Source organism: Haliotis cracherodii, unplaced genomic scaffold (assembly GCF_022045235.1).
Source record: "Haliotis cracherodii isolate W230 unplaced genomic scaffold, xgHalCrac1.p SCAF_20, whole genome shotgun sequence".
In the NCBI taxonomy this organism is placed as follows: Eukaryota; Metazoa; Mollusca; class Gastropoda; order Lepetellida; family Haliotidae; genus Haliotis; species Haliotis cracherodii.
Window position 1 is genome coordinate 13,299,966 of NW_027266276.1, and position 12,024 is coordinate 13,311,989.

General features: G+C 43.8%; 1 protein-coding gene across 1 annotated transcript; it reads right to left on the reverse strand.

Moving 5' to 3' along the window:
• Positions 1-709: 709 nt before the first annotated feature.
• On the reverse strand, positions 710-10,241 carry LOC139470125 (cation-dependent mannose-6-phosphate receptor-like). The gene is made up of 7 exons (XM_071252421.1): positions 9,334-10,241; positions 8,871-8,961; positions 5,988-6,106; positions 3,703-3,787; positions 3,151-3,251; positions 2,281-2,407; positions 710-1,272 (listed from the first exon to the last, which is right to left on the reverse strand). The coding sequence occupies exons 1-7, from the start codon at positions 9,504-9,506 to the stop codon at positions 1,201-1,203; spliced, it is 768 nt and encodes a 255-aa protein (XP_071108522.1). The 5' UTR covers positions 9,507-10,241; the 3' UTR covers positions 710-1,200.
• Between the last annotated feature and the right edge of the window lie 1,783 nt (positions 10,242-12,024).

Genomic DNA, 12,024 nt, shown 5'->3' on the forward strand with positions numbered 1-12,024 from the left:
GTATATATACTGTATCTGAGTGGGGTATCCATGTTAAACGGCAGCATGGTAGTGAGTGGTCATGCACTTTTAAACTGGCATTAGTCCTGACTACTACAAACAGACACACACACAAAGCAACATGCATGCAGGTTTGTAAATGAAGACAAACTCACACACTTGGTTTCAAGTCATCCTACCCAGCTATGTGGATCCTTGCATGGCCAGATTTGATTATTTACAGGCCACTGCAATATTGCAGTGCAGTGCAGTGCAGTGTAAAACAACAAAACAAGCAAATCAGTCATGACAACTCATAATAACAGCTTTAATAGGACAAACGGTCAATTGACAGTTTCTAAGCCTCACATGGAAGGAATTGCGTGATAGGGAAGTCTTGTGTTGTGGACATTCCTGATGTCATAGAGGTATAGCCACTAAGACTTGAGTCAATTGAGCACACAAACTCAACAAAATATTGAACTACTACGCAATTCCTTCTATGAGAGGATTAGAACTTAATGAACCTCCTTAGGACTCCTTGGACTAAACACGAGGAACAAATATTCACGGATAGACGTTTGTCCATGACCTAAACACATCTTGAATTACCTGAAACCAGGTCAGACCAATTTAATTACTCTTTCAGAGATCCATCTGCACATTCCCCCAAAATTAAATCTGCATCAGAAAGTAATGTCTGCTTATCACATATAAATATTCACAGTGGCATTTTTATTGTGGGACTTCCCAAGGTCACTCTATGAAAGACACTCCTGAAGTGAAAGAAGACCACTTCCCCAAATTACCTCCTAGAAGATGTGTGTATTTTCCACAGGAAAATATGGTAATATGAATAATATATTAATACTCTTTTTCCAAGTGTCCTGTGGCAAACTTTGTGGTAGACTTCGAGTCACCGCGATTTTCGCTGTGCAGAGTTGAGTCCCTTAGCTGCTGTGTTCAGCCCCGGGAGGGCGCTGATTATGACCTGACGTTTGTCAACACGATGTTCGTGTTTGTTGGTTCCAATGTGGTAAACCCTTTTCAAACCGCGTCACTTCCGTTTTTCCTCCCACAATGGGTTACGCAGATCTGTTACGAATTGAAACATTGTTAAAACCAGCGTTAAACGCAGCTCACTACTCATTCATGTAATCATCCGTTTTATTAATTTGTGCTGTTTGAAAAATTGATACATAACGCTGTGTTTCAGGTACGTCATATGTTTTGGTAAGATCCCTTTTGTCCACTTCCTCTTCGAAAACAGCCGATAACGAACCCAAAACCATCCTGAAATCATCAAAGAAACAGTAAGTGGTTTGTCTAGTCCAGTCTAGTATTTACTGGCTTGATGCAATAATAAGACGTCTTACTGCAGCCCAAATCATCTCATTCCAAACCCCAAGCAGGGGCGTTGAGTTGGATACCAATAGTTGGTGCTGCAGTTTGAGAGGCGTTTCGTTAGTCAGGTTAAGAGTATAACGCACAACTAAACGGTTAAGTAGAACATGCCCTTAGTGCACCAACACATAGCTGGAAAGAGCTGCTGACCTCTTATCAATATTAATCTTGGATTTCTTGTGTGGTCTTTTGCCGCACAACTTTCAAACAGAAAAGCATATGCTTCTACCTACCTTAGAGGGGCACAGATGGCCCATTATAGTCTGAGGCGCTGCAAGTTTCTATGCAGAGTTACGTCCCTTAGGCACGGCAGAAACCTATGATCGTGGCTTCGAATCCCCGTTCGCCCGAGTTTATGTTTCTAGGTTTGTCATCACCGTACCCGTGCTGTGCACTTAGGTTTCCCCAAACGTCTAGGACCTGCATCACTTCTGGCACGAGACTATATTTAGCTGACACCCCGTGATATGGAATACTGATTAAAGCGGCGTTACGCCCAACTCACTCACTCTAGCTATCTTAAAAACAAAGTAGTATGCGTTTCCTGTTTATAAAAATCCCTTCTGGTTTTGAAAAATACAATCTAAGGTCTCAATAGCCTACAGTCTGAATGCTACTGATATGTCTTTCTATTTAGAAATGACATTTCACATTACGATCACATCGTTGTCTCACCTTATCGAGACTCAGAAGTGAGCCCTATTACTGTCTGAACCCTCACACTTTAACACAGACTCACGCAGTCGTTGAATTACGACCACCCCTAAGGGCGAGTCGTTGTCTCACCTTAACGAGACTCAGAAGTGAGCCCTATTACTGTCTGAACCCTCACACTTTAACACAGACTCACGCAGTCGTTGAATTACGACCACCCCTAAGGGCGAGTCGTTGTCTCACCTTAACGAGTCCAGGAAGAGCTCCCCAGAACGACGAGTTGGGCAGTACCTCTCTCCCCGTGGCCTGGCGCCTGTATTTGTTGTAGGTGATCCCGCCCACCAGATATACGAAAATCAACACAAGCACTCTGTGGACGAAGGTAGGTGTTTAGTAGCAGACAATGAGAACCAGTGACCACCGTTACCTGCCTCAGTGGTTAGGTTGGCTTTAAAACATATTTACAAAGACGTTCCATAGACGTGGAGGGGCCACGGCTCCAGTCGTCTAACACGCAATTTGCTGTGCATAGTTGCGTCCCTTGGGAACACCAGACACCTATAATCGCGGGTTCGAATCCCGGTTCGCCCCGATTATGTCTCAAGGTTCGTCAGCACCAGAGCCGTGCTCGTGGGTTTCACCAGTGTGGTAAACATCTAAGACATGCATGACTTCAGGCTTTCCTCCCACATTATGACTTCTAAGTACTTCGGTCAAAGAATCCTTCAGGAATAATGTTTCATTTTACATATGTCTTGCATTTAAAAATATTACCAAGATGCAGTCAAATGTCATCATACTGTAGAATACCTTAAGTCCCGATATGCCTTAAATAGCATCTGGAATATATATGACATATTGGAAATATACGTGAATTATTACGCAACGAGTTGACAAATCTTTTAGTTATGCCATTTTGCGCTTAGACGTAACCCAGTCGCAAAATGGCCACGAGAGGCGTCCATATTGAAATTCTAGTGAAACGTTTAACTTGTAACCATTTTATGGACTACACTGACGACGATTGACAACATTAATATTGACATTCAAAACCTTGAACCGATTACACATTAATTTCAAATCTTAACCAAAGTACATGTTAATCAACCTTACATTATAAGAAGTATGGATCCACCGCTCACGCTAATCTCTACTTCGTAAGTTGTCTTGTGACAACCGTCTGGACATGCGCACTTCGAGGTTATGCGTCCATACTGAGAAGAAAACGAAGAAGTGTAATTGATATTATTATAATAATCTCAACTGTTTCTTACATCCGCTCATCAAAAGACAAAAATGAACAGATACATATTATGAGAAAAAACAATGATTATTTCTCGATCGACATTCCAAGAAGAACGGGGCCCAGAATTCCAGGACGTCGCAATTCGCTCTGTAGAGTTGCGTCCCTTAGACGTTCAAGAATCCTATGACCGTGATTGTGATCTATGCTTGTCGGCACCATACCATATGCTCGTGCGTTTCAAGAAAGTGGTGAACGTCCAAGACATACGTCACTTCGCGCTTTCCTCCCGCATCAGGCTGACACGCCCAACACTTTGGGATTTCCCTCCAACATTAAGCTGTATGTTATTGAAGAACCGACACAGTGTTGAAAATGGCGTACTGGCCAACACACTCACTCGACACCTCTGAAGTACTTACATATTGGGGATCTCCTTGTGATCCCTGGATCTCAACAAATGGCTCGTCGTAGCTCGGATCACAGATAACAGTGATGAAAGATTCCCTGTAACATGCACATTTGTCATTCGCATTTTCATTCTCGTGTATGCATATTAGTTGCGTATTTGTTGTTTAAAGCCGCACTCAGAAATATTTCAGTTATATGCCGGCAACCTGTAAATAATCGAGTCTGGACCAGGCAATCCGATGATTGATATTGTGAACAGCGATTCACGTCGTCAGGATATGAGGACACGCAGTCACCAAGTCACTGAGTTTGACCACCCGACCCAGTTGTTCGCCTTTTACGACCGGGACCCGTGAAGAGCCGGGGTGGAATAGGTCTTCAGGAACCCTTGCTTGCCGTAAAAGACGACTATGCTTGTCGTAAGAGGCGACTAACGGGATCGGGTGGTCAGGCTCGCTGACTTGGTTGATGCATGTCATCGATCCCAATTGCGTGATATCAATCACTGAATTGTCTGGTCCAGACTCGATTATTTACAGCTTTACATATAGCTGGAATATTGCTGAGTGCGGCGTTAAATAACAAACAAATAAACAAACAAAACAAATCTTACGACCGGCATTGGCTGCTTGGGATCTCTTCTAACCCGCAATCTCCAATTTGATGTGTGGATATTTTATCAGACACCAGGTTCAATCATATACAACTCACAAGAAGTTGAGGAGGGCACCCCTGCTACGATAGATTAACTATAGCAATATGAAAGAATCGGTGACCCTCAATTGCTTTGAGCAGTATATATGAATAAACATGACGTCACAAAATTGATAAGGGTTTGTCTTACAGGTAAAATACGCTACCACAACTTTGCGAAAGCCGATTTAATAAATTGCTTTTAGAACAATGATGTTATGATGTTGAAAAGGAACACATTAATGATCTACTAGTACCTTATGTTTGGTCATCTATTTGTTTCATTGTCCAAGATACTGAAGTGAGTGAGTGAGTGAGTGAGTATGGTTTTACGCCGCCTTTAGCAATATTCCAGCAATATCACGACGGGGGACACCAGAAATGGGCTTCACATATTGTACCCATGTCGGGAATCGAACCCGGGTCTTCGGCGTGACGAGCGAACGCTTTAACCACTATGCTACCCGACCGCCCCAGATACTACAATGAGTGAGTATGGTTGTACACCGCATTGAGCAACGTTCCAGCAACATCACGACGGTGGACATTATGGACTTCTCACATTGTACCCATGCAGGGAATCGAACCCGGGTATTCGGCGTGATGAGCAAACACTTTAATCTCCAGGCTACCCCACCGCCCCCAAAGTTACTTTAAGATATTTTTATTATTAATAATAATTTACTCACTAACTGTAACTGTAATTATGTTAATATAATGACAACTGACATATATAGGACCTATATGGCCTATTTGGCTTAACAGAAACTTAACTTCATACTGTGTAAAAAACACACACTTAAAGAAAGACGAAGATTTATTACTATTAGAGTACAAAGGAAGTCAAGCAGCATATATGGTTGTACACCCCTGCTGGGGAATCATGAATAAAAATGATAATTATGGTGTCAAAATAATATTTAATTGAAATATAGAATTTTTCAAATTTTAATTTTAAATAAAATAGTTTTCTGAAGCCCACGGAGTCAACCCTTAGTCCTATTTTAACACAAGTAAACTTTTGATCTTCAAGATAGTAGCCGTGCGTTATGTGTAAAAATCAGAAAACTATCAGTTATTGTTTGTTTATCCGTTGTTTAACGCCGCAATCAGCAATATTCTAGCTGCATGACAGCGGTTTGTAAATAATCGAGTCTGGACCAGACAATCCAGTGATTGACATCATGAGCATCAATCCACGCAATTGGGATACGGTGACATGCATCAACCAAGTCAACGAGGCTGATCACCCGATCCCGTTAGTCTCCTCCCGCAATCAGCAATATTCGAGCTGTATGACGGGGTCTGCGATTGACAGCATGAGCATCGATCTCCGCAACTTGGATACGATGACATGCATTAAGCAAGTCACCGAGTCTGACCTCCCGATCCCATTATTGGCACCTTACGACAAGCGTGGGTTGCTGAAGATCAATTCTAACCCAATTCTTCACGGGCAACAAGTATGGGTTGCTGAAGATCAATTCTAACCCGGATCTTCACGCAGCATGACAATGTATCCGTGGCGAAGCGGTTTTCATTTCTCACTCTGAGTAGAATTTCCTTACGGAGCAAAATGCGATAGAGTTCTTTGAACTTTTACCTCAAGGTGTCGGTGGTGGCGCTGTAGTATATCTGGATGTCTGTTCCATCAAATGACCAGACTGCTGAACTCTGGTCGCCGGTCTGCCATGACTCTCCTTCGTAGGTACTCTGACACATCTGTAACGACAACATCGAGACGAGTCATGTTATCATGGCATAACATGTCAACATGATACAACATTGCAACATGACCCTCCACTGCAACATGACTCTCCACTGCAACATGACCCTCCGTTGCAACATGACACACCATTGCAACATGACACGACATGATAACATGCCCCTCCATTGCAACATGACACGACATTACAACATGACACACCATTGCAACATGCCCCTCCATTGCAACATGCCCCTCCATTGCAACATGACACACCATTGCAACATGCCCCTCCATTGCAACATTACACGACATTGCAACATGACACTACATTACAACATGACACGTCATTGCAACATGACACTACATTGTAACATGACCCTCCATTGCAACATTACACGGCATGATAACATGTCCCTCCATTGCAACATGACACACCATTGCAACATGACACGACATTGCAACATGATACTACATTGTAACATGACACTACATTGCAACATGACCCTCCATTGCAACATGACACGACATGATAACATGCCCCTCCATTGCAACATGACACACCATTGCAACAAGACACTACATTGCAACATGACACTACATTGCAACATGACACGACATTGCAACATGACACGACATGATAACATGACCCTCCATTGCAACATGACACTACATTGCAACATGACACGACATTGCAACATGACACGACATTGTCACATGACACGACATGGCAACATGACACGACATTGCAACATGACACTACATTGTAGCATGACATAACATTTCAACATGACACTACATTGCAATATGATCCGCCGTTGCAACATGACAATACATTGCAATATGATCCGCTGTTGCAACATGACACGACATTGCAACATGACACAACATTACAACATGGTACGACATTGCAACATGACACAACATTGCAATATGACACTTCATTGCAATATGACCCACTATTGCAACATGACACTACATTGTAATATGATCCGCTGTTGCAACATGACATTATACTGTTATATTACCCGCCGTTGCAAAATGACCCGCCTTTGTAAGATGACGTGATCATGCAACTCCCTTGTGAGATGTTTAAAACTGACCTCAACGTTTATACATTTAACCTATATGTGCACCGCACACAAAACTGACCTCAACGTCTGTACATGCAACCTATCTGTGCATCGCACACAAAACTAACCTCAACGTCTGTACATGCAACCTATCTGTGCATCGCACACAAAACTAACCTCAACGTCTGGACATGCAACCTATCTGTGCATCAAACACACAACTCACCACAGCGTCTGGACTTGTAACCTATCTGTGCGACGCACACAAAACTGACCTCAACGTCTGGACATGCAACCTATCTGTGCACCGCACACAAACATTCACCTCAACGTCTGTACATGCAACCTATCTGTGCACCGCACACAAACATTTACCTCAACGTCTGGACATGCAACCTATCTGTGCACCGCACACAAACATTTACCTCAACGTCTGGACATGCAACCTATCTGTGCACCGCACACAAAACTGACCTCAACGTCTGTACATGCAACCTATCTGTGCACCGCACACAAAACTCACCTCAGCGTCTGGACATGCAAACCTATCTGTGCACCGCACACAAAACTCACCACAACGTCTGTACATGCAATTTATATGTGCACCGCACACAAAACTCACCACAGCGTCTGAACATGCAACCTATCTGTGCACCGCACACGAAACTCACCACAGCGTCTGTACATGCAACCTATATGTACACCGCACACAAAACTCACCCCCGCGTCTGGACATGCAAACCTATCTGTGCACCGCACACAAAACTCACCTCAACGTCTGTACATGCAATTTATATGTGCATCAAACACACAACTCACCACAGCGTCTCTACATGCAACCTATATGTGCACCGCACACAAAACTCACCACAGCGTCTGCACATGCAACGCATCTGTCCGACGCACACACATATCACCACATCGTCTGTACATGCAATCTCTATGTGCACCGCACACAAAACTGACCTCAACGTCTGTACATGCAATTTATATGTGCACCGCACACAAAACTCACAACAGCGTCTGCACATGCAACGCATCTGTCCGACGCACACAAATATCACCACAGCGTCTGTACATGCAATCTCTATGTGCACCGCACACAAAACTCACCACAGCGTCTGAACATGCAACCTATCTGTGCATCAAACACACAACTCACCACAGCGTCTGTACATGCAAACCTATCTGTGCACCGCACACAAAACTCACCTCAACGTCTGGACATGCAAACCTATCTGTGCACCGCACACAAAACTCACCACAACGTCTGTACATGCAATTTATATGTGCACCGCACACAAAACTCACCACAGCGTCTGTACATGCAAACCTATCTGTGCACCGCACACAAAACTCACCTCAACGTCTGGACATGCAAACCTATCTGTGCACCGCACACAAAACTCACCACAACGTCTGTACATGCAATTTATATGTGCACCGCACACAAAACTCACCACCGCGTCTGTCCATGCAACCTATCTGTGCATCAAACACACAACTCACCACAGCGTCTGGACATGCAACCTATCTGTGCATCAAACACACAACTCACCACAGCGTCTGGACATGCAACCTATCTGTGTACGCACACAAAACTCACCACCGCGTCTGGACATGCAACCTATCTGTGCATCAAACACACAACTCACCACAGCGTCTGGACACGCAATCTCTATGTTCACCGCACACAAATTAATCTCACCGCAGCGTCTGTGCACGCGTACTGACTGAAGGGATAACAGGGGTTGTAGGAGTAGGTGTAGGTGTCGTACAAGGCGGTGTAGTCGCTGTACCTGAAACATTAAGTCAATTTCAGTGGCACAGTTTGACGTCATTACACCAACCAAAAAGCCACCCCTGAAACAAACCACTGAAACGGGTAGACTTATTGTATTCTTTCACACGTCGAATTTATTTCCCTAAGAAGATTTCTCGGGAAGTTAGTGCATGTCTTTAGCGAAATTAATGTTTATTAGAACTGGTAATTATTTCAAAAGATATGTTACCCGTGATGATCAGGGCTAGAATAATTCTTAAGCAATCCATACTTGTCATACGTGACAAACGTAATCGAGTGGTCAGAAATGGATTCTCAAACGTGACGTTCACATCGATTTTCTTACGTTTGTCCAGCAGTAGCCATGAACACAAACTTGATTACTTACTTTGGCGTTCCATCAGTGTTTCCCGTGGTCGTCATATCGGCTGTGCCACTACCGTCGTCGAACACACACATACAGGGTCCCAAGCCCACACACTGCTTACCCTGGGACCCTTGCAGCACCCCCAGGGCGAGCACAACCCCTACGGATAGCCAGAAAGGTGTCACGCCAGCCATGTCCAAGCGATCCAGATTTGACAATAAGCATGTGACATTTGCCTGCTTGATAAACTTGATAACAACCGAACGTGATGGGTTATCTACAGCATGATAACGTTATAATATATACATACTGATGATTGTTTGTTTCTGTGTAACAACGCCGTCTTGGTATTGTGTAGATATTTCAAATTGAAAATGGGGGCACGGGTGGCCTAGTCGTCTAAGGCAACGCGATTCGCTGTACAGAGTTGCGTCCCTTGGGCACGCCAGAAACCCATGATTGTGGGTTCAAATCCCGGTTCGCCCAATGTATGCTTCTAGGTTTGTCAGCACCATACCCGTGCTCGTGGGTTTCACCGAAGTGGTAAATGTCTGAGACCTGCATCACTTCGGACTTTCCTCCCACATTAAGCTGACACGCCGTGATATAACTGGAATACTGTTAAAAGCGGCGTTAACCCCAATTCACTCACTCACTCAGATTGAAAATAAACTCACCTGCAAAAGAAACGGTAAAATTATTTACTTTTGTGTGGATTAAAAGTTGGTGAGTGTAATATTTGGGATAACATTTTCTTAGTAAAGCACAGTTTCTAAATTTTGGAGCACACAAAGTCAGCGATCTAACCCACTCAGCCACCGAGGCTTCCACAGAAATGAAGGTCCGACAACGGGTAGTCTAGATCACGTACTTTGTGTATCCCACTGGCAAGTGTATACTGGCACGGCTCCCATGGCCGAAAGCTATGAATGAATGCATGAATGTTGTTCTGTGCCGTTGTTGTAATATACCAGCTACATTACGGCACACTTGTCGAGTTCGATGAGGGTAACCAGTGATAGAAAGAAGTTGTCTTTTTGTTGTTTAACACTGCACTCAGCAATATTCCAGCTTAATGACTGCGGTCTATAAATAATGTCAACAACCGATTGCTGCTGACGTATTCTGCCCCTGAAATTCAACCGCATGTATGAACTAAATGCTGACATTGGTTTTGTTTTTTAACGCCGCATTTAGCAATATTCCAACTAAATGACTGCGGTCTGTAGATAATCGAGTCTGGACCAGACAATCCAGTGACTGACATGAGCACCGATCTACGCAATTGGGACACGATGACATGCATCAACCAAATCAGCGAGCCTGACAATCCAATCCCGTTAGTCGCCTCTTGCGTCTCTTGTTGTTTGCTGAAGACCATTTCTAACCGGGAATTTTCACGGAGGACAAGCATGGGTTGCTGAAGGCCAATTCTAACCCGGATCTTCACGAGGGGCTACAAGGTGATGCCCTGAAGTGTTGACTGCACAATGGAGTGAATGTGGTTTTATGCCACTTTTAGTAATATTCCAGCACCATCACGGCAAAGGACGCAAGAACGTGCTTCACATATAGCACACCCATGGGGAATTGAACCATGGATTTCGCCACACCGAACGCTTTTGTCACTATGCTACCCCACCTCATCACACTAAAGGAGAAATAAGCTCTGTTTATTTGGTTGTCTCGGCAAATGTGAATGACAGTAATTATTGGTGGTCCACGCAGATATAAAATTATTCAAAATACGTCGCATTTTCAACTTCCAAGAATGCAGTTCATCTGCATCTGGAATAAACCAATATATACCCACAGTGATTGTTGTTGGTTGGTTGGTTTGTTGTTTAACGCCGCACTCAGCAATATTCCAGCTATATGAGGCGGTCTGTAAATAGTCGAGTCTGTTGTTTAACGCCGCACTCAGCAATATTCCAGCTATATGACGGCGGTCTGTAAATAGTCGAGTCTGTTGTTTAACGCCGCACTCAGCAATATTCCAGCTATATGACGGCGGTCTGTAAATAATCGAGTCTGGACCAGACAATCCAGTGATTAATATCATGAGCATCGATCCACGCAATTGGAATCGATGGCATGCATCAACCAAGTCAGCGAGCCTGACCACTCGATCCCGTTAGTCGCCTTTTACGACAAGCATAGTCGCCTTTTACGGCAAGCATGGGTTTCTGAAGACCTATTCTACCCCGGAGTGATTGTTACTTTCCATGTATTGCACGTGCATCGGCCCAACAACTGGCTGCGTTCAGGCGTGTTTTGGGTAGCTTTTTTCCATCACCTTCAATCTTGCACTTCCCATTGGTTTTGATAGTCGTTGTCCATTTTTCCAGTTTCATAGAAACATCCAATCAGTGTGACATAGGCTTAAACAACATGTTCCTCAACTGTTGATCACATTGTCAACGTATTCAGACATATTGACGATTTTGGCATATGTTCATGTTTGACACCCTACATACCTAGGTGACCCTTCAATAATCAGTTTTCATTGTTCAATAAACCTGAATGTACGACTTTATAGTGCTTAAATGCCAGGATCAACTGATGAAGGAGATAAAGTTGAAACTGTGGTTGCTTGTACTAGTACCGGTTTTCTAGTGCTAGCCCACTGAGATACCATGCCGCAGTTTAACATGAATACCCCACTCAGACACAGTATACTGACTCCGTGCTGACCAGTCCGTGTTTTACCCC